The sequence below is a fragment of the Kryptolebias marmoratus genome, linkage group LG18, assembly GCF_001649575.2.
Source record: "Kryptolebias marmoratus isolate JLee-2015 linkage group LG18, ASM164957v2, whole genome shotgun sequence".
Lineage (NCBI taxonomy): Eukaryota > Metazoa > Chordata > Actinopteri > Cyprinodontiformes > Rivulidae > Kryptolebias > Kryptolebias marmoratus.
Window position 1 is genome coordinate 11,590,278 of NC_051447.1, and position 23,867 is coordinate 11,614,144.

The 23,867-nt window shown below is 38.2% G+C and overlaps 1 protein-coding gene across 5 annotated transcripts in view; it reads left to right on the forward strand.

Annotated features, from left to right (window-relative positions):
- Positions 1–3,878: 3,878 nt before the first annotated feature.
- The window catches only part of atp2b1a (ATPase plasma membrane Ca2+ transporting 1a), a 40,376-nt gene continuing 20,387 nt past the window's right edge, over positions 3,879–23,867 (forward strand). For 3 of the 5 annotated variants that reach the window (XM_017414836.3, XM_017414838.3, XM_017414839.3), the window contains exons 1-2: positions 3,879–3,987; positions 15,713–16,193. In XM_017414836.3, the coding sequence (XP_017270325.1) occupies positions 16,001–16,193 (193 nt within the window). In that variant the 5' untranslated portion in view covers positions 3,879–3,987; positions 15,713–16,000. Of the gene's footprint in view, positions 4,144–13,663; positions 13,682–15,712; positions 16,194–23,867 lie in introns of those variants that run through there. The other 2 variants (XM_037981193.1, XM_037981194.1) reach the window with 2 other exon arrangements.

Below are 23,867 nucleotides of genomic sequence, written 5' to 3' on the forward strand. Positions count from 1 at the left end.
TCTATCCCCACAATTAAAGGTCTATGTTGGGAACAAACACACACATATACACACTGCAACAGCCATATTGTTTGTTCAAATAATTTGCTCAACTTTTTAGTTCTCCTGCATTATCTAAGGAAACCATGTGTTTTCTGTTACCAAATTTAAAAAGTGTTTCAGTTTTGACTTGAGTTTGTAAGTTAGCCTGAGGGTGGGATCCGCTTTTTGGAAAGTTTTGGCACGCCTCATCATTATTGCTTACTCAGACTCGCATGAACAACACATTAGCATGCACAACAGCTAATGACACTTGACATTTACCATGGTTCACAAGATTTCCACAAAGAAACTGAGTCAACAGCAAGATTCAGACAACAGCTGTGGGGAAAATGATTGGTCTTAACCAATTTAAAAACAACATGGCTGTTTGTGTGTTTGAGTATTTGCAAAACATAATGTTCAGACAAATAAATAAAGATGATTTGAATTTTATATATATGTATACACACATATATAGTAATTAGATTTTGGACTTTTTGGCTCTCCTGGTCAAGGTAGATGTTTGTTCTCTTGTTTGTAAAGAAAAAAGTAACTTGCTGTCAAATCCGTTTAACCTGTTTGGTCGTTTGGTTTCCTAAATGAAACTGTCAGCTTTACTATCTCAGTTTCTTTTGCAGTCCTGAAGTATTTAAAAGGATTGCCATTGAGATTTAGTAGACTTAACTGAACAAACAGGCACCAGTGGCACAAGGCAGCATTCCAAACGATTTGCTTTGTTTCACAAAAGAAATGAACAATCCAAAGATAAAAGAAGAATGTTGTGCAAGATTGACATGTTCTACTTTAGGGACCTGTTTGCACTGAAATTGTGTGACCCCCTAAAGACTTGTAGTTAAATTATTGCTTTCTTTGAATGTGTTTATTTGTAAATTATGTAATTTGTATACTTGTTGACTTTGTGATCAAGTGTGGCATTAGAAGATCAGGCTTGTGGTTGACAGCAGCTTATTATCGTAAATTGCACAAGTACTGAAACCAAAAGGGCACTGTTAGCTCAGTCTAAAGATCATAAATTAATTTGGTTAATTTGTGATCTGTAAATGGATTATTTTTCTGTTAAACTGAGGAAGACTCGATTGGGTGAATAAAAATAAGTCTCCAGTTAGTCTGCAACAATGCATTAATCTACTGCACACATTGAATATGACTGATCTATATTTTAGAGCTATGAAATGTTATATTTTTGAACATGTTTTCCTGCCATCAGTTACTTGAACAGCCTCTGTAATATTTGAAAACAGCATGAAAAGGAGGGTTCACACACTTGGGGGGGAAAAAGATCAAATTGGGCAACACCAGTGTCCATGTCTGTCATCTATTCTGATTAACCCAAAGTGCTACAAGCTAGAACAGGAAGCCACTAAGAGCCCACTGATAAAAAAAATGGCTGACATGCAAATAAATTTCTGTCTTGCCTCTATAATGACACCACTTTGAAGACTCAAGGAGCAAAGCCTGCAAGCCCCATCTAGATCAGATGAGATTTTCATTACAGTTGGTTGTACAAAGGAAAACAGCATCCGAGTGCTCCTGTGAGACGGACTTGGTTGAAGTTTTAGAGCAGAAAATCGATGGTTCAAAAGGCATGAAGGGGTGGGGGCATTTTGTAGCACTCTGCCATGACAGCAACATTTCTCAGTTTGGCCAATAGTCATTTAAATCTTACTGCTTTTTAATGCAGGCCAACGGATTCTTCCTCATTCTGCATTTTACTTGACCAAAGTCAAACCACGAACACATGGAGTCAAATGATTGCACAACATTCCTTGACAAAACTTTTTATGTTTTTCACACTTCTCTTCCTCTTTTTTTTTTCTAAATCTTTTCCATCCTTGACATCTATCTGACTCGGAAATTCTGAAAAGACATTTTCCAGTGTTTAAGTTGCATGTTGACAAATCTGAAGAGGTACATGTGTTTGTGTCCTCAAGGCTATTGTGTTATTAATAAATTCCATTATGTCAAAACAGCAAGTGTAACATACTGAGGTTTGGCCTTACAGCTACTCATTGCAATGTCACAAAGGAAAAAAAGGATAAAGTACCAAACAAAATCTATGCAATATGTACGTTTTTTCATGTTGATGGTTAACGTATCCCTAAATTAAGAATTAGTAAGCAAAATTTGTGACAGGATGCTGACTACCACGTGCATTTGTTTATCTATGGAGAGTGACTGAAAATAGGTCAACAATGGCGATGTCCACCAGCTGTTTGAGATGGAGAATTTTGATGTATTAGTATGTATTTATACTCAGATTTGTTGAGTAAAAAATGAAGATAAAAAGATGGATTAAAACGGTAAATTTCCCAGTCTAGATGTTTGAATGCTGAGCTCTGTCTTTGAGGTGCTCCACTGCCCTTTTTGATCCACAGTATTTATTCTTCACAGTTGATTTACACCTAAACATCGCCAAGATTCTATGCTTGTCTGATTCTGCCATATTTATTTACCTACCCAGACAACAACCAGCCTAACGCAGGTCAGTCATGGGACACGTGGTATTCAGTGAATACAAAGAATTCAGTGGATTCTTTGTATACGTGTAGTGCGTACCTGCATTTCAGAACCGTATATCTGGAAAACTACTGGAGTGAACTCTTTCAAACTGTGCCATTTGAAATAGTTCAGGATAAGCTTTTTTTATGTTTGAGTTTATAGTTTGCAACGAGAACCTTAACCTAGAGGGGCTTTTCTGTTTATTTTGGGGCCCAGAATTAGACCACTGGCTCCTTCTGCAACCAAGGTTTTGCCTCTCCTTCAACTAGACATTTGTCCTAAAATATTTAACTTCACTCTTAAAGTGAAGCCTATTAGTGGTTTCTCAGTCATATTTTTTTTTTTTTTTTTTTGCTACATACTAGAAGTCTGATGGATTGGCAGCTACAATCTCTGTTTATATTCAGTGCTGCTCTTTGCATGGCACTGACCTGCTCATGAGTGTGTTTACCAAGCGTGCAACTCCTCAACAGCGCTGGAGAATCGCAAATAATACAGGCATTGAGTCCGGAGCTGAGAGAAAGAGCGAGAGAGAGAGAGAGAAAAAAAACGCGCTACATCATGGAAACAATGACGTCAGGTTTGATTAGGCGCTGAGGGAAGAGCCTCGCGTTGCTTAGGTAGAGCTCAAGCTGCAGTACCGCAGAAATGATAGTGATATTTCGGTGCGTGCATTTGACTGCATCATTTGATTGGAGGTAAACTGTTCAATAATCCCTTTATTATAAAGCGACACGGGAGCAAACAGGGAATACGAGGGGATCATGACGTAACCGTTTCCATAGGCGACTGATATGCTGGCCTGGCCAATGGAAATCCACACCAGCGGTCCATACCCATCCTCCTTTTGACGTGCATCACATGTCCCCGGCGGTGTTGTGACAGAAGATGACGAAACGAAACAAGAGGATTCACGCAGATGCACTTCCGCCTTCGACATGTTCAACGTTTGAAAAATCGGATCTTTCTCTTTGAGCGAAAGGTGTGTTATATTATATTCTGTGTACTCGGGGTTATATTTTATTACTTGAACTCCTTGAAGAAAGGGGGACTTCAAAGAGATATTTATTTATGTGAATAGAAAATAAGCCGGCGTTCTTGTATCGCTCCCGGTCCGTGATGAACATGTCTGAAAAGATGACCACTGGACTCACTAGTCATCTATTAATTGTGCCAACGTAGTTCAGTTACTGTAACAATATAGGGAAAAAAAACAAAACCTGCATGCGTCATAAAATTTCCAATGTATTGAACGTGAGTTTCCATGAAAGCCAAGTGGGGTGGGATTTATCTTGACAGCCGAGTTCAGGCTGGAGATTTGGTCGTGGCTGTGACAGCGCAGTGGGCGGGGGTTTACCTCAGCTCGGCGGAGAGAGTCTAGTCTTCGGTGAGACTGAGGGGGAGTTAAAGACAGAAAGGGACAGGGCTTGCTCTGCAGAGAACGGAGTAAGTATTTATTATCTTTGGTTGTATTTTCTCTGCTAGCGCGACAGAATGCTACAAGATAAGGATTGGCTCCAGGTGTTCGGGACGTTGCATATAAACCCCTGACCGGTTAAATCCTCGTTTTGGTGTGCAGTGATCAACGAGGGCCAACCAATGGTGGGTAGCTCTATACGAAGCTAACGTTGTTAGCTAACGTTATATCTTGCTTAGATACTGACATTGGGCGTTTCATTTTTCCACCCCAGGTGGCTAATCTGCCGAGATGTTGTCAAATTCCTTTTCCTTGTACATAATTTACCGAGACTTCTACTTTGCTCTGGGCTGAGTTATTTGACTTGTCATTCAGTTAGAAGCAGCTTTTTTATATATATATATTTCCCCTCTTTACATCAGCATAAGCTAAGACATGGGAGCTAGTCGGCTAACGGTTCACGCTAACCATAAACGATGTTTTTTTATGGCGATGTAGGACAGTAATTTGACGTTTAGGGTAATGCCTGTCACTTAAATTGTGTCCTAATCTGTCGTCACCAAAAGTTACTTGCATTTGGTTAAAAATAATCCCAGATCTGCACGATGACTTGTCGGTGAACGTGCTCAATATTATCACCTGCTTAACCGGTAATGTTCAATAGCATAACGGTCCCGGTAAACGCTTTTTGACGGCGTGGTAACAGTTGGACTCCACGCGCTGCGGTTGCTCGCGAGGGCAGAGCTCGGGGAGCCCAGACCGGACTGACTGAGGCACCCGTACAGGCACGTTATTGAAAGCCCTCTCCGCTGCCTGTCACTAGACAGCGGAAGCGGTGAACTTGTTTTCATGCAAGTACAATTAACGCCTTCTATCGACCGGCGACGCCGTCGAATGCTGGTAATGTAATTCACCGGTTGAATTCCCTAACAATCTGTGTCAAACGCCATTCTGAGCACATTTCGCTGTAAACCTCACCTTATCGATGCTAAACCTTATCTGTGAAGAACACATTCACATGAAGGTTCTGTTCTGTGGCACATACATTTAGTTTAACGTTGAATGACAAGAAGTGTCATTCAAGAACAGCAACTAGGCTTCGAATCAAGTGTGTGTGTGTCACCATACAACTGTTCCTTAGTCTTTGCAGGCTCTGCAAGATGACCACGTCTGTTTGCCCTGCGCTCTTAATGACAGACTGAGCACTGAGTGTAATATCACGCACTCCTAAACATTGTTTGCAGATATTGAGATTGATGTTGAGTGCAGCCTCTGAGCACCTTTTAGTGTTTAGTTGAAGGGATCACTTCTTATCCAATTAAAAGGGACCCGGCTTGCTGCAGCACCCGTGGTGTCTTCTTGTGTTTTCTGTAGTGATTTGTGATCCAGCAGTGAGAGCATTGCGATGGCTACTGCAATAATCTCAAACTGCATTTTAAAGTGGAAATTATTGCACGCCTGGAAGGAGCGGACTGTGATTTAATGATACTAGGTGTGCCAGTCATCTTGATGTGCAGTAGTTATCTGTGGACTTACATAATCTAATGACAGCTAAGCCAATTCAGATATTATAGACAGAATGTCTTGCAGCAGAGTATGTGATACAATGACGATTGCCTAAATTCAGTGTTACTTTGGATTGAGAATGTTTAAACCGGATTTTATCACGCTGTAAAAATATCTTGGTGAGTGATACTTCATTATAGCTATCTCAGCATATAGAAATTCAAAACATGTTTAATGATTCACTGAAAATATCTCTAACACAGCTTGTTCTTGTGTTTGAGCCCTTTGAACTCACTGTTGCTGTCACTCAAGAATAACAAAAATATCCTTTCTCATTCCTTGCTATGCAGTCTTTTTATGGCTCACAATGGCGAACACTGCTCAACCTGTCTAGGTCAGCACTTGTTACATGTGACATTATTCTCTGTAGCTGCTATTGCAGAGCCAAGATCAGTTGACATTTTTAAGCTTTGTGTTTCAGCGTTTCTTCCAGCATATATTTGAGGACCAATAACTTGCTCGGACTTTAATTCCTGCTACTTTAAACATTTACTTGCTCATGACTTCTCGTGGCACAGGAGTGTTGAGAAATCGCAGAACCACAGTAATGTTGTGCATCTAGTTTACTTCTACTATGTGCTAACAGTTGTCACTTTTTTTTTTTTCTTTTTGAGCATCCGAAGGAGCTTAGCCACGATAAGTTTAAGGTAGAGTTCACAAGTTCACATTTTGACATGGACTGCTTTGGAGTCGCACACCATCAACAGTCGTGAAAACTAATACTCCTCAAACAGATTCTCAAAGTTTAATCTTGATTGCAAAGAAATATTTTAAAAATCTGGTCAGTGTAGGACTAAGGTGACATTGAGCTGTATGTAAACCAACTTTGAAAGCTAAACATAGTCTGTTGTTGTACTATGACATACAATGTATTTATGAGTTCATGTTTTCACGATGGAGTTTTGCGTATCTGTCTTCCGTGTAGACCGTACGGCCAAGGTTATTCAATACAGTTGTATTAAGTTAATGTGGCGTTCAAGTCACCAGTTACCTCCTTTATCCGGCTTAAGAATATGTGCTGGGCAGATATGCTTTCAATGAACCGGTTTCAATGAGTGAAAAGTCCAGACTAATCATAATGCTGATTTTTGCCTCCTCAAAGTGGTACAAAAACCCCCAGTTACAACCTCAATATCTAAATATCCTATATAGGTCTGTTTCTTTAACAATAGTGTGCTACATTTTAAAACTTGTGTAGGAGTGTTAGCTTGTTTTTTTAATAATATAAACTTAAAATGACCATACTCCTACACTTCAAAGTTTTCTCTGCAAAAAGCACTAGTTGACATGACAGAATCACTTATGGGACGCATATATAATTAGCTATATACATATATGTCTTCATTTGTAGCAGTTCAGCCAAAAAGTTGAAACTTCACTCCATTGTTGCAGTGCAGGAAGTCCCAGGACAGCCACAGAAAGTACACAGGTTATTTTAAAACATTTTCCTGAATCTATAACTGGCTTTAATCTTGTACTGGGCTGTTTTGTCATACTCGGTGGTAAAATTTCAACCAACATACATGTCTTAATCACGATTTCGCTTGCACTGAGGTGAAGCTGTCATCACTCTTCACAGCAGTGGATTAGTTGCACCCTTTGAAGCTTCACTAACAGAGTGTAGGTGATTATTGATGCTTTTAAATGAGCAGAGTTGTAGCTCAAATCAATACGCGTTTATTTGGAAATATGAAACAAACCCCATTCTCTACTGTAAAGTTTAGAGAAATTATTGCAGTGTTCACATCAACCTAAGTCCATGTAGGTGCTAATGGTATTAGGATAATAAGGTCAGATTGGGGTTAAAAAAAATGACTGAGCTTGTGACCCTGAGGCTGCTAAGCTGCAATCTAGTATCAAACAGCTTTTCATCCTTAAAGTAGTTCAGGACGAGGTGTAATGTTTGGAATATTTTCAGCCCTGTGAACCTGAGACTTTGCAACAACTCTGCAGAACAGTTCTCCTGAGGCTTATGCCGGTCATGGGAAAATAAGTATTTGACTACTTGGTAGGCAGGAAAATCTACAATGGAACAGCTAAGTAGGGAGTTAATTGTTTTGTTACAAGCTGAAGAAACAGAATATTTTCACAGTTAGAAAATAACTTAATAATCTTTCAAATATTAATAATAATATTAGATTTTTGTATTTGTAGTAAATATTCAATGATTTGCCAAATAAAGATTTTATTTGACATTGAATGGGTCTTAGAATATCTTTTTTTATTTAATTTTTTTACTTAAACTAGTTTAAGAATTGAATATCTTCCAAATTTATGATTAACACACATTAAATGGCTAATCTCCAACTGTTTTTTTTTTGCCATTTTTAAGTGAATTATGGCTCTTTTAAGAAGTATTTCAGACCCCGTGTTTGTGTAAATGAATAGTAGTTTCCTGGCTGTATTTTTCTTTAGCATCATGCTCATTTGGAGGATGCCTAAATATCACTATTTAGGCATCACAATTCAAGGGTATTCTTGTTGGCTTAAAAATCAGAGTTGAACTCTTTCCTGTTTTCTTCATGTGACGAGTCTAAATTCTGTCCCACTTTTAGAATAGCACAATCCTATGGTTTATCGCCACAATTTTTTCATGTCTGCATTCTTCCTACGTTGTTCTTTTCTGCAGTATTTCGACATGAATATGTGTAAAGTGCGTACAGTGTTACATGACAAAGTATTCCGCATTAATTTTAATCTTTAAAGTAGGTTATTAAGTTACATCCTTGTGAACCTGTGAACTGTCGTGTCAACTCGTGCTTTTTGCATTTTATTTAAATGAAAGTATATGAATACACGGGCTCTTTTTATAGCTAACAGCTGTGACTCTGTATAAAAATATGGATTTACTTTCATTTTCAGAACGGTCACGTGCTTCTTCATACATGACAAAAAGATGCCCAAGGGGGACGAAGTGTCGCCGATGACACCTCTGACTGTGCGTTCTTATGAACTGGCAGCGTGACAGCGTCCAAGAGCTGTGCCGAGGTTCCAGTCTGTGGGGTGAAGTGGCACTCCTAGCCACAAGCAAGGCTGCACAAGAATGGCTGGGTATCTCTGCCTTGCACCCTCCACATTTACATGGCCTGACCCAGTTCAGTTACGACTAGCTGTGGGGGGAGGGGACAGTCTGGGGGAAGCTAAAAATACCACTTCTCGCATTAGGCAGCTCCACTGCAGAGGGATCCCTAGAATTGCTATCCCTGACTTCCATCTAGTTGTTGGCACGTGGTGTTTGAACTGCCAGAGGGTTTCCTTAGCATGGATGCAGACAAGAGTATGTTTGAGATGCAGACCACTTCTCTTTTATCTACTCGCTTCCCCTTGCCGCAGCCTCTGGGTGGAGGGTCCAGTGTACATCTAATGTGAGATAATGGCTTTAAATAGCTTAAGGTGGAGACTTGACTTGCGAGTTCAGACTCTTTGGCCTTTAGATTAAATCATCACACACGCATTGTAAGCTGTGGAGTTGCTGCTTTAGAGTGGAAAGGGTTAACTGCAGCGTCTGTCATTCAACCATTCGATGCCAGCTGTTGGCTTGGAGATCCAATCACAATGATTTTCCACTGTTGTGACATGTGACCTGCTCCGCAACCCTAAACTCAGGCAGCTCGACAAATGTTAGCGCTTCGTCATCTTAGCGTTGTTGCTGCTGCGAGGGTTGTAAAGTGTGAGAATGTCAGATAAGGCTGTGAAAATAAGACAAGAATTAATTTCATACTGTAGGTAGCTTGTGTGCTTTGAATATTCGGTTTCTCAAACCAAGTGTTCAGTTTTTTTTACCCTTAAGATTCATGAATCTTCCAAGTTTGTTGGAATTTTTGAACAAATTCTATCACAAAACTCCTTTTTTTGTAGTTTTTGTTTAAATGTATTAAAGTAATCCTGTGTTGCACTCTAGCTCAAAAACTAACAGAAAAGAAGACACCAACAACTCAGTCTTTAATATTTTATTTTTCAAAACATTATAAAAGTTGAAATGAGTACATCTTGAGTCTAAAGCCTTATTCACACGGGATTAGTTTTACCTATGGACCATGTAATAAATAAATCACTCCCCAACGTCTGCTTTTTATGTGGTGCATTCACACGGGATAACATCATCACTTTCAGTGTATTTGCTCATGGAGCCATATTACTTCATGCCACGATAAATCAAATTGGCTCATTTATTTGAACTATATATGGAAGAACTATTGGTGTTCATTTACATCTGTATGTCAGGGTGAAATATTAATTTTGATTTTATGTTTAATTTTATTAGTACAGTTCTATAGAAGAAGAGTTTCTGAAAGGGCAAACTTTGGTTAATAACAGGTCTGCGATGTTGGAGCAGCATTCTTTTTCACAAGGAGGTTTTCTTTTCTGTTTTGACTGACAGTACTGTCAGTCAGATGACACTCAGATGACTGCGAACACAATAGTCTGCACTAAGAAACAGAAGGGTTTACATTTATTAAGTGGCACAACAAACTAATACGTCAGCATATTCCCGTTTTGTTTTTAAAACATCGTATAGATAATTGATACCACAATTTGTCACAGGATTGTGTGAAGTGTGTAGAAACATTTACTGTCTTATGTGCACTTAACAGCAGTCACGGCAGTCTCAGTTTTGAGAACCTCAAAGAATCCCTGACAGAACAGCCAGGGTAACCTATTGTCACACCAGAAACAGCAGAAAAGTACATTATGGCCTTCTAAAACAATCCTAACTTAAATCATTTTATGGGGATTTGAGATAATTCTATATTGTGAGTTTTATTCCTCCCGCCTCTGAGGAATGGATGAGTGGCGGAGAGAGGAGTTACAAAATGCCGAGGGGGAAAAGGTACATCATTGGCTCGGACCGCAAGAAAATGTGATGACCTGACAGTCAGAGTGATATCAAAATGGAGTGCAGCGAGCTAATGTTAGCTTATCAGTTCAGCAAACTCTTTCACTTGAAAACAGAAGTAGAAGTGAGTGACTTTTCAGCTTTATGAACAGGACATCAACCATAAAAGAAATCTAGACATAAAATCTCGCTGCCTTCTGTTGAGAATTGAGGCCAGAAGCTTCTGTTTTACTGTCACCGCCATGTTGTAAAGCTACAGAGCAGCTTAAAGATGGACTTCTGTTGGGAGGAAAAAATTAAGTTGTCAATAAATACAAGAGAGACTGAGAGAGTTAAAGTACTTTAATACATCGTTAAATGTTTTGTTGATCTGAAACACTTTTTGGTGTATTTTTTGTACAAATTTGTTGTATTTTAATTAACTCTTGAATATTTTCCCATTGATTTGTTGAGATTTTACTAATCTACCAAATAACAAGAGACTTTAGGTAGAAGAAAAGTGTGGTTAAATCATAAAATGTGGCATTAAAAAGAAATAAATAAAAAGCTAAAATTTGGATAAGAATAAATCTCAACTCGGAAAAAAGCCCCATTTATAAATAAAATACATTCCAGTGTTTTTTTTAAAACAAGGTTCAACACATGTTTCTATTAAGAACATAAACTGTGAACAGTTCTTTCATAAAACAAAACAGTTTCACATTTAAACTTAAAAATCACCCTCTATTTCGTGCTTGGCACATGAAATAAGGCATAAAACTATTGTATTATAATTGTGCCATATTTGATTCAGCAGTGAAAAGGAAAAGCAGAATGGTGTGTGCTGTTTTGTTGACTTATTTTTTCCACTGGAAGTTTGGTGAGACAGCTTTCAGTTTATTATTATTTTGTTAAATAGTCAAATATCTTTTTTCACACACAAATGCAAAGTCTTTAATAAACTCACGTCTCACTTTTGCTGACATGTTTTTGTGTGGATGTTGTAGCTGAAGGCATACGCTCATGTTAGTTAGCTTCTGTTTCGATATATGTGTTCGGTCGACACATTTTCGTTGCTGTTGCAGTCAAATTGTTTTTTGACAAAACTTGGCAAAAAGGTATTTATGGATTTCTTAAGACATGGTTTTGCTATAAACTTTGTCCATAATTTCTGGACGCCATCAACAGAATTTTGCCTCAGCTTCATAGACGGTATAAACACAGTCGAGGCTCAGCTCTGTGTAACGTGCCCCCATCTACTCATCCCTCTTCCCATTACAGGCAGTTACAGACAACTTTAGACAGCAAATAAATCCCATCTTGCAGATTCGTTGAAATCATTTTTCTTTATTAATAAACCACTTAAGCTGTTCAAAGAAAAAAAATCTTATCTACCTGGCCATCATGAATGAACCAGCCTCATTGTGTTGGGCAGATTAAATCCCATTAAACAGCAGCCTCTGGTTAGAGTAGGAAGTCTACATATACAGTAAAGCCCCATGGAGCTCCTTCATGCCGCAGATAGTCTTAATTAGTTTAAACAGAGGGCTTTTCCTGAGGTAATCAGTCAGTTGGTTCTTGTTCACTGTTTCCCCACCAATGACACTGCAGGGAAGCTTGCAGCATTTCTGATTAATTTTATTTATTTATTTTTGCGACAGACCTGTACTGTTTGCAATGGCATGGTACAAATAGTCTGGGTATGTAAGGCCTGATTTCCAAAGTTTTACTCAGTATAAGGTTTTCATAGAAATAGAAATGACTACTGTTTTATCATCATGTGGTGTTTATGGTCGCGACTGTTTGCAATCAAGATTCTCTTTAGGAGAAAGGTAGAGAAAAGGGTTTACAACACATTTGTGCCAATAGCAAAATCAAAGGTGAAATTTCATATGATCACCAATAAAATGTTTATGTTGGGGAAAGGTTTTTTTTTTATTCCCTTCAACAAAAAAACCCTAACAGGGGCTGATGGCCCAGACAACATAACTCACGGTGTTACTCAACCTCCCCCCACAATGTTAAGCTAGCTTGGGAACCTCAGGGTTTTGCCTCTGATTTTTGCAGATGTGGTTCTGTTGGCATCTTTAGGCCATATCCTTCAATGTGCACTGGGCCAGTTTGCAATTAGTCTACATTGCAACCCTCAACTATGGTCATTAGGTAACATCATGACCTCAAGAACATGGTCCCAGATATGACTGGCTGAAATGGGCTTTCTTTGTAAGGTGGCCTGGCTCAGCCTTAGAGATAGGGTGAGGAGCTCCATCATCTGGAGAAAACTCCAATTGGAGACGCTGCTCCTCCATATTGAAAGGAGTCAGCTGGTGGTTCTGACATATGATTACAATGCCTTCTGGATGCCTCCCTTTGGTTGTTTCCTGGGCATGTCCCACTGGGAGGAGACTCTGGGGCAGACCCAGAAATGGCTGGAGGGATTGCATACCTTTTCTGGTCTGGGAACTCCTTCAGATCCCCTAGGAGGAGCTGGGCAGTGTCACTGGGGAGAGGGATGTCTGGGTTTCTCTCCTGAACCTGTTTCCCCATGACCCAACCACAAATTATCTGTAAAAGAAGCATGGATGGAAGTGGTGATGAGGTATTTGAAAAATTTGTACCTAACTAGAAACTGAAACCAGCTCACTGGATGAACTAGTTTACCAGCCAGCTCTTACTGTAATTTTTGAATAATAAATCTAACAGTTCCGTGTTTTGCAAGCATGCATGTCAGCACAAAGGAAAATGTTTTAGGCCATCTAGACCTTCGGTGTCAGTAAAACAAAAAGGGGTTCTTTGTAAAGAGTCTCCTAATATTTGAAGGTTTCCCCAAAAACTTGATAGAAATTTTGGTGTCCATTAAACCTCATCTCACAGCCTTTTAAAGAAAGATGAGATAAAAGAGGATGTTGCTTGAAGTGTGTTACTACAAAATGACTGAATGAATTGCGAGTTTTGTATTAGTATATTTGTTTCTGTTGTGTTTATCTACAGCTACCTTTCACATCTGTGCAGGAAAAAGCCCTTGTACTAGCTGAAGTCAGTGTTTACTAAATGGTATAACCTTTTCTGTGCTCACATAATTGGACTGTGACTCACAGCACAAATAATGAACAAGGTAATAAAATAATATCAGTTAAGTTGTTTTTTTTGTCAAATTGATAACAAAACTTTTTAATTACAGCTCAGAACGAAAAACAGTCAGGAATTTCTGGCCAATGAAGGCAGTTCTGTTGTTTGTGTTTTGTTGCAGTTCAGTGACTGTCTGAAGGTTTTTACTTTCTCTTAGATGCAAATGTGAAGATTTGAAACACCTGTATTGGTTTGCTGTTACTTGGTTTTCTGTAAGTATAAACTACTTGTTGTGAAAATGTCTCATTGACTGAAGACTAAATAATAACTGAGATGGTTGGAATTCAGTAAAAATCTTGGAACATCTATAAATCTAAATTTTTGGAGCATATACATTTTTAGGGGAGAAAAATGTACTAGATAAATTGCAATTAACTAAATTGCTTACTGATTTTTTTTTTTTTCATGTGGAACAATTTGCTGAAGTGATAAAATAACTTGAACTTGTTTCCTCTTTGTTTTGATCTGGCTCCGATTGTTCGAATTGACACACATTTTCCTGCGGTTTCAGTTAATCATGTACTGATAATACTTAGTGAAAAGTTGTTCTCCCAATAGTAGACATAGTTTAGGTCAGGAGTGGAAAATATTTAGGCTCCTCAACTGGATTTGATTATGATTCAGAGGGCTGTGATGCAATTATTAAACTAATATTGGTGTGTCTCGACTCATCCAAAATCACACACAAAAAAAATTCTGAGCACAGAATCTCTGACCTAAAAGAAGCTCTGAAACTCAAGTGAGAACATTGAGAATCACTGATGCAAACGTTTAGAGACATTCTGGAGACTCTGTCAGAAATGCAATTTGCCATCTAGTCACCAGAAGTTGCAGCATAGATGCAAGTGTTGGAAGTGGCAGCAGTGACCAGCAGTTTTTCCTTCTCTGGGTGAAAACGTGTACACAACTTGCATATAGTGTGGCTCCTGTCAAAGTCATTTTTCCCTTTACCTTCACAGAAGTCGAGGTACCAGCAAACACTGGCTTTCAGTGCAAAAGGTGCTGCTTGTATGTCCTTTGCCTGTAGTCTGCACGCCATAAACTGTGCAGGTGCTGCACTTCCAGACTTCAAAGTTAAAATTTTATTAAAATTAAATGATTTTTGACATTTTAAAATTGATTTCAAATCATTTATGTCCCTATCACAGTGCATCCCAAAAAATATTATAACCCCCACTCCTTGTTTGAATATAGTTCCGCTATAAAATTTGCATTTAGTGTTCAGTGTTGTAACTTCTAGTTGCCTTTGTCAAACTGCTCTGTAATGTGCCTCTGCCATAGCCTTTTCTGTGCCTCACATCGCACCACACAGACAGACGAAACTGCACTGTGAAAACCATAGGGCCCTACTTGATAAAAAGTCATTATTGAGCAAGAAACAGGTTAAACTTTGGACAGGTTGCCAAGCTGATACAGATAAAGACTTGTCTTCAGAAATAACTGATTCTAATAGCATTTCAACTTATATTATGATCAGGTACTGTTTTTTCTGTCTTTATGCTAAAAAACAATTTATCTTTTGCGAATTCAGAAGCTGTAAATTACAGATCACTTTGTCTTTATGATTTATGGTGTGCTTGTAGTTTCATTAATCCACATTTTCAGTTAGCTCAACAGATAAATATATAAGGTTGTACAATCAGCATGGCAATGAGCAATCAAATGTCTCCAGATGACAGTATTTCTCAAGGGAAACATGTACAATGAAAAGTATTGTTCCTACCATAGAACCCTATGAAACGTCATAATAAATGTATTATTTTGCAGTAGACTTTCATTAGCTAGAGCAGATTGTATTGTGTTTTACTGTGGTACAAGTACCATTGGTGGTAATCAGAATACCTGTTAGTGGTGCTTTTAGTAGAAAATTTGGTATCAAGTTAAATAACTAACAAACTAATCAAACATTATATATTATATTATGCAAAACTAAAAAACAGAGAAGGCCACAAAAGATGAGTGGTTCTAGCAAATTACAATTTTGGCTCTAAATGGAAGCTACTTAAACAAAAAAGCAGTTGAATATTTTGAAGAATCACTGTGAAGAACTTAATAGATGATAAAACAGTGAGCTAGTGGCCACTTAATCAGTGCCATTGAAGTCTCTATAGGACCTGCTAGCAACAAATGTGCACAATGCTGAAACTTGATGAATTTATCAGTTTTCTTTTGATGAAATAAGTTAAACTTAATTGTGTCACTATTCCCTGTTTTAAATTTACGAATATTTTCTTCTTTTTCAGATCTGCAGGCAAGGTGATCTCCGGCTCTGTGGGTGATCCTCAGTCACCATGAATGACTAGGCTCAGCTCTCCAAGGGAAACGATGGCTTGTTTTGTAATATCCCTTCCCTACCACCTGGCATCTGACTTCAGCTGCCTTTGAAGGGCCTGTCAGCTGTTTATGGGAACCATCACTGTGTTTGCACTCCTGGGGATTTAATTTTTTTTTTTTAAGACACCACTTTTTTTAACCCCACTGTCGGGGCAAAGCAGCAGCGCTTTGCAAAAGACTTGAGTGGCAACAAGACCATGGCAAACAACTCGTACAGTGGGGTGAAGAACTCCATGATGGAGGCCAACCACGATGGAGAGTTTGGCTGCACGCTCAAAGAACTGCGCTCCCTAATGGAACTGCGAGGCGCTGAGGCGCTAAGCAAAGTAGGAGAATCTTATGGGGATAGTCATGGACTCTGCAATCGGTTAAAAACATCACCTGCGGATGGTACAGTAACTCTTTTTATTCAACTTATCCTAAATTCAGTGCGTTGCAACAGCAGTACTAGTAGTGAGTGCTGTTGGTACGATGGCACACTACACAAATATTTTTGAAGATGTCATTGGCTCTGTCTTCTGCGTTATGCATACCTTGACATCACTTCCTTGGAAACATTAATATGCCAGACAGGTGGCCATGCAGGCATGCTTTGACCTAGGCCAATCTTAGTCTATTTCAAGGCACATGGTTTTGTCCCTCACACCCTTCATCTTCCCCTTTCACCTCTCAGTCTGTGTGTAAGTTTCAGACAGACCAGCTGTTTGCTTGGACCCAGCACCAGTCCTCAAGCAAGTCATTGTTCCCTATGTGGTGGACAGAACAGAAGGCTACAGAGCTGTGTAGTAATATTTAAAACCAGTTTGCAAAAGTAAATTTTCTCAAGTACTTCATAAGTTAAGGCAAGTTTTGTTGAGGGGGTGGGGTGGGGGAGTTTGGTTTGGCTTATAGAAGAACATCACACAGGTGCTGTTTTTATTTTTTACTACCCCTGTCTGAGTTTTTCTTTCTGTAGACAGACTGCTTAATCGCCAGTATGACCTTGACTGAACTCTTATGGGAGGGGATTTTCAATTTGATCCCAGATTAAAACAGCACCACATATTCACTGTAACAGGAACAGTCCTCTGTATGCAATGCCTCAAAGCAAGGAAAAATGTTCCTGGGCTTCATCAAACAGATCGTAATGTGATAAATACCATGCTTTACTGCAGTGGAAACCATCTCTCATTCTAGCTCCAGTCATTACCAGACTATTTAAATCTTGACCTTTAATTTTGATAGTACGATAAGTAGAACACCATGTTGTCATTTTGCTGTTCTAGGTAGCTGTCGGCCTTTGTCTAATTTGTAGGAGAAGAATAGGAATTTATTAGTCGGGAGGGTTTGAGTTGTCTAAACATGCATGCGGCTCCGTTGGTGACTGTAGAATCCTGTCATACTTGTTATATAAATGACATTGAACATTCCTGTTCTGTCTACAAAGTATACACTCCAAAGCAGAATGTGGTTGGTCAAAGCCTAAAAGCTTTTTAGCTTTTTTCATGAAGCATATAGTTTTGACAACATTTGGCTCTTTAACAAGTGTGCAAATTTGTAAATTAGCACAAAAAAATGCTTGGAGTTTCAATCATAGTTTTATGTACTTTTGTTTTGCCTGTGTTTGTAGTTACCCTAGTCACAGTATTGTTTTTGAAATGTCCATTTGTTTGGCAGTCTTGCAAATCAAAGCCCTTAATTTGTTGAAATTGTGCTTATTCACTTGAGCTATTATACGGCTCTGCACAAAAGCTTGACAAGTTCCACATCATGTTTCCTCTCAAAGCAGGTGCTGTTCCAGTTGGTATGCAGCCACTGACTTTTGACACTTCAGAGTTTCAATCAGTTCATTCGTCATCTGCATGAGAAAATAGCCGTTATGTAAGACTACAGGAGCCTGACAATTACAAAGGATTTCTAATTGCTTAGTCAGTCATTTCCTAAAGCTGCTAAGCCAGTGCTTTACATTTCCGAGTTCTCTTTAAATTTTAAATCCAGTGTATAACTGAAGGACTTGAACGTTGTATCAATCTGTCATTTCACTTGCATTTAGGCTATTCCTATAAATTTAGGAAACTATTTTGAATGAGGCTAAACATAGTTTATTGTAATACTGCAATTTTTCATATTACCACAAAAGGCTGGGTTTCACAAAAGATCTTCTATTCAGTTAGACTTCAGTTCACTTTGATTCAAGTTGAATGGATAATTAGCATACCAATGCCTTGACTTTAAAAAGAGTTAATTATTCTTGCTGCTTTATAAGTTGTATTAGTGAACACTGCCAAAACCTTACTAAAATATTGCATGCATCTCTTCAAAGAACGTAGTTCCCTGTAGCTCATGTGTACAGGTGACCATGACAGTGTCAAGACGAAATGAAGAGCTTGTCAACACATGTAGTTCAGCTGCTCCGATGTAAACAGGTTTACTTCCTTGATGTGAACAAACTTCTTTATCCATTTGTCAGTCTTCAGATTTCCAGCTTTCTGTCGTTCTTTTTTTAAAATCTAAGTTACTTCATGGCCAAATATCTAGACGTCAAAGCTATATAAAAGTGGACTAACATGTTTATGCTGCAACATGTGACACTACTGAAACGTGGTAGTTAAACATGTGATAGCTGTTAATTTTTTCGTGGCATTTCTGGGAACTTTGTCAAGTCTGGGAAGTTTCCATTTGTGGTGTCACCACATTTTTGTCAGCTTAAAGGTAATTTGTAGACTACAGTATCTTAGAGATTATTAATATTATTATTATTTTAATTCTTTGACATGTATCAGCTGTGAAATGCATGTATGCTGGGATGAACTCGCACACAATTATCAGCAAATTGCAGGCATTAATAAAGTATTCTTTATCCGAATACAACATTTTTTTTTCCTTTAAGTCTAATTGCGTAGGGGCAGGTGGAAGCAAATGTCAAAGGAAAAGTTTACAAGCCAGTGGTAAGAGCAGCTATGTTGTATGGTTTGGAGACAGTGGGACTGACAAAAAGACAGGAGACAGAACTGGAAGTGGTGAAGCTGAAGATGTTGAGGTTCTCCTTGGGAGGGACAAGGATGGACAGGATTAGGATTGAGGTCATCAGAGGTACAGCACAAGTTGAATGACCGGGAGATAAAGTTAGACTGAGATGGTTTGGACATGTGCAGAGGAGGGACAGTGGGTATAATGGTAGAAAGATGTTAGAGATGCAGCTGCCAGGAAGAAGACATAGAGGAGATGTATGGATGCAGTTAGAGAGGACATAGATGCAGTTGGAGTGAGGACGGAGGACGCAGAAGACAGTTAGATGGAGGAGGATGACTCGCTGTGGCGACACCTGAAAAGGAAACGGCTGAAAGAAAAAGAAGAAGAAGAAGAAGAAAGATCTAATTGCATAATTAGACTTTTCAAACCAGTAAAGCAACATTGTCCTAGGTTTCCTTCCTGTAGTCATTTTCTGCTCTTTGGTATTTTCATTGTGGTCAAATGACAGGTTGATTGCTTTCTGTTACTTGAACAGCATTAATTAAAAACGGATTCCTTTTATTTATCAGACATTACAAGCCATCATTCAATTTGTAGATTTGTTGAATGATCGTTTACTCAGTCAAAACTTCTAAGCATTACATTTTGAATTCAGGTTTGATTATAACCTCCTGAATTACAGCTGAGGATGAATATGTGTAGTATATGACCGGCACCTGCTTCTGTGTGTTGTTCTGATGAAAATGGGGAGGTATATTTATAGACTTATGGTCATCTTGGTCTTGCATAACACTGATTTGGGAGCACAAATATTTATTTGGTTTAGGTGTATGATATTTTTACATATTGACAAAAGGTTTGGTCTGTACCAAATCTTTTATACAGTACATTGAAACCTTATCTAGAACTGCTTCTAATGCTGCCTTATACAATTTTAGGGTGATTAAAGGACTTTTAATAGATTCTTAACTATAATTTCTTAAAGGTCTAATTAAATTTTTATTGCTATTTCAATATAGAACAAACTGTTTTTAACTAGAGATGCACTGGGAAATTGACTTGTGATTGGCACCGGCCGGTGTTCAGCTCGATTGGCCTTGATCATTAATCAGCTGTGCAACGCTCAAAAATCGGATCTTTTTCTGGTCCGTGAACATATCTTAGCTGAGACACTGTGTCGCACTTAAAACAGGATCTCTGTGTGGAAGCTTTAACTGCATGACAGAGGATTGAAGTTAGCTGTGTGTACTATCTGTAAGCCATTTAAAAATAAATTCAAAGGAAGAACAAAAGGTGGAGACGCTATTACAAGAAAACCATGTTTTGTACAAAGAAATATCTGCTGTTCTTAGGGAGCAATGAGGCTTCGGCAAACAACAGGAAGCACCGATTACAGAGGAGGAATTGTCTTTTTTTTTTTTATTCTTTTGAGCTTTTAACCTCCGTGAATGGAACATGTTGGATTAGGAACTGTTGGCAGCCTGTTGGGAAAACTTCAAACTGCGTAGGTTTTATTTACTGATACAAAAACTGCAATTATTGAGCAATGATAACCGTGCTAGTGACTCTAATAATGACAATAATGCAAATAAAAGATTTTACAGACAGTTAAAATGTCAGTACAGTAACCATTGTCTTTGTTTTACTAAAATGAAAAAAAAAAAAGTTTTGTAGAAAAATAAGAAATTCCTTGTGATGTGGTGGGCCTTTAATGTTTTGAGGTGTTCACAAAAAAGATAAAACTATTCAAGTTTTATGTACTGTGATGCTGGTGTTGTAGTTCATCTCCATGGATGAAGGCTCACTATAAAAATCACTCAACTGCTTCTGCTTGGTCTTCCATGGTTAACTTTTTCAGGTTTAGTTGGCACAGCTTTCTTCTCATTTGTCTCCACTGCCATCATCACTGCATTTTTTTTAAAGGTTGTAATAGTGACGGTTTCTTGTTTTGCCAGATTTGGCTTTCATTATTAAGGAGTTTTGTCATTACAAACACTTCAGTCATATTGTATGAGCAAGTTACACAGCAATTTTAAATAAAGTTGTTCAAATTAATACCATTGCTATGGTTGGATTCCCGGAGGATGCGATTTTACTGCCCAACCCTGATGCACAATGTATTTTGATTCGGATCATGGCTTTTATGATTTTAGGACTTTTTTTCATTGAATTTGATAAAGGTTAATCACTAATTTGGGTTATACCACAATGATTAATTACTAACTGATCTACTAGACGTAGAGAGTGATTGTTTGATTTTTTTTTTGACAAACTTTTCCGAGTTTTTTAGTATTTTACAATGGCCCCACCTCGACACACTAAGCTGATTGCTGACCTAAAATTAGCTCTTTTTACAGTATGTTTATAGGCAGAACCAGTGCATATATGTTGCACATGTGTGCTCTGTTTGACCTGTTTTTGGGCCTTTCTATTTTACACAGTGAACTTTTGAACTGCCAAGAGAGATAGTTGTATGTAGCAAATGGGCGGTGGTTCGATTTTAACACAGTTCTGATCTACAGTATTGCTGTTGCTCAGCTGATTCCACATAGTTTATTGGCACAATGTGGTACGATACTTATCCACCTCTGTAATTTTGGTGTTTATGAACTCCCAAAAGAAAATGGCACTAGCGTAATGAAACATTTTTACATTTTGTTCCCAATGTAGCTAAAAATCTGGTCTCAAATGTAATGCTACAACTTGACACAAGTATTATTCTCATAATAGAATCTGTCCTACTGTCTAGTTCTAAGATTCTGTTGAGGACTGATGATATTCTTTAATTTTTTAACTCACATATACAAGTCAATAGTGGATTTTTTTTTCTTGCATTTTCTGTAGAATTTGTGTGTATACCAATTCTGTTGTTTGACATTTTGGGCACATATCTTTTTTCCTATTTACGTGTTAATGTAAAGGTTGTAAAAAACAAACAAACAAACAAAAAAAACCCAAACTAACCCCATTTCATTTTACTGTGACAGGTTCAGAGTGAAGGCCCCTCGCTGTTGACTAAAATGGCCGTTACCTGTTGGGTCAAATGGGGACAAGCATCTAAATTAAATGGTTAATGATTAGGTGCTGGGCTAGAGTGCTAAAATGATGAGAAGCCAAGGCCAGCTGATTTGTTGTTTGTGTTTTCAACAGAGAGATAACACCTTGATCGCCCTGTCACTTGTATTTATTGCTCTAATTCAAAGGGAAAATGTGGTGTAAAATTAAACGGGGTATTAGCTGTCAGCATGTTTTCATTAGAGGCAAACAGAATTAAAGGAGACGGTGAGAGACAGCCAGGGAGCAGCAACAGGCAGCTAAACCCCCCAGCTTTTTTTATGTGCTGGTGAGTCATCACTCTTTTAGCCTTCCTTAGAAAGTATGTTACCAATGGTTACATTTTAATAAAACATGTAACTAATGATGCAGATATATTTTTAGTTTCAGTGGCATCATGGGAGTGAACAGTTTACTCAGAAGTACAAAAAAGGCAAAAACATGCTAATGTCACTCCAGGTCAAAAGTGAAATGTACCCTTATGCTGTTTTCACATAGGATGCAGCAGAAACTTACTGCTGGCATAGGGCGCAGAGCAGGAGAGGAGAACTTGTAGCACAAATTGCATCCAAGTTGGCGCTGGTTGACAAAAAAGGAAAAGGAATTAGCTAGTTGTTCCAGCTGCAGAGTCAAATGCAGAATCTCTCTGTAAAGCTGTCAGAGGAAAGTCCTGACATGGGGGGGAGGAGGAGACGGGCAGCAGCAGGTGCAGGTTCACAATGTCCCAAGGACAAGAAAGGAGTTTTGACAGTTTAGGCTTGTTCAAGGACTGAATGTGTACAGTGGCTTCTTTCAGGTCTGTTTCAAACATTGTTGAAAGCAGTTTAGTAGCCTGTTGGCATACTAGCAAGAATTGCATCAAAACTTAAAAAAATAAAAAATGAACCAGCCTTTATCCAAACACACTAATAAAACCGTAATCGGTGTCTACGTTAACTAAAATACGGCTGGCTGTGTAAATTTTCACTTACTGGGAGAGTTGAGATGACATAGGCCCCAGCACCGACGTTGAACTTGTTTTTAAAATCCCGGCGTTGCACAAGTGAATGGCATGTGGAACCCATTCTTCTGTTGTGGACGTGAATGGATTTAGAAGCAGAGTGTGAGCCAACTGCATCCTTTGTTAAAGTAGCTCTGTTTTAAAATTTTGTCTTAATTGGCAAGTATAAATTTTAAATAATGTATTAAAATAGCTCAAGCCGCATGGCATATTTGGAAAAACTCAAAAAACTGCCTGTTTTTGACACAATATTACACTTCTCTCTATTAAATAAATCTTTTTAAACCAACATTTATGCTGAAGAGTATTTACTGATTTTATAAATAGTTGGATAGATGGATAGATTATTGATCCCAGAAGGATATTCTAAATCAGTGTTTAGATAAGTTTTAGGAAAGTGTTTAAATAGGTGTTACTATTTCTAGTTCTCAGGCACACTGGTTTGCCAGAAGTTGGGTGTTCTTTTTGCTTCTGTGCACCTAGCTTGAATTGATGTGCCTTTGATAGATTTCTTCAGAACACGATAACAAGAAGTTTCTGAAACGTATTCCCTTGAATCAGGTGTGTTGGCACAGAGGAACATCTAAAATGGGCAGGACAGAGTGTTCCAAAAACCAGACTTGGGGAAACACTGGCGTAGATTGTGTCACATGATGTACTGATAGATCCTATTGACTGACATGCATATTGTAATTAACATAAGAATCAGGATAGGGATGACATTAATCTTAAATGAACTAATCATTTTTTGTTTTGACTTCAATTACCATAGATTAATCATCAAGCATAAACTAAGAAAATTGCAATTGTAATAGTAGAAAATAGTTACTCAACAAATTTTTATTTAGTCATTTATACTTCAGGGATTTTTGAGGTATTTCTTTGTGACTTTGCTTTTGCAAAGCAAAAAATTTGTTTTGTTTGAGTGATTGAAAGTCAGTGTAAACGGTGATAAATTCCAGGAGTGTGTCTGCTCAAGGTATAAACCCTGTCTTACAGGTGTTTGTCATTCCTCATCTCTGGTAAAACTATGTGTACCCGTAGCTGTAAAACGATCA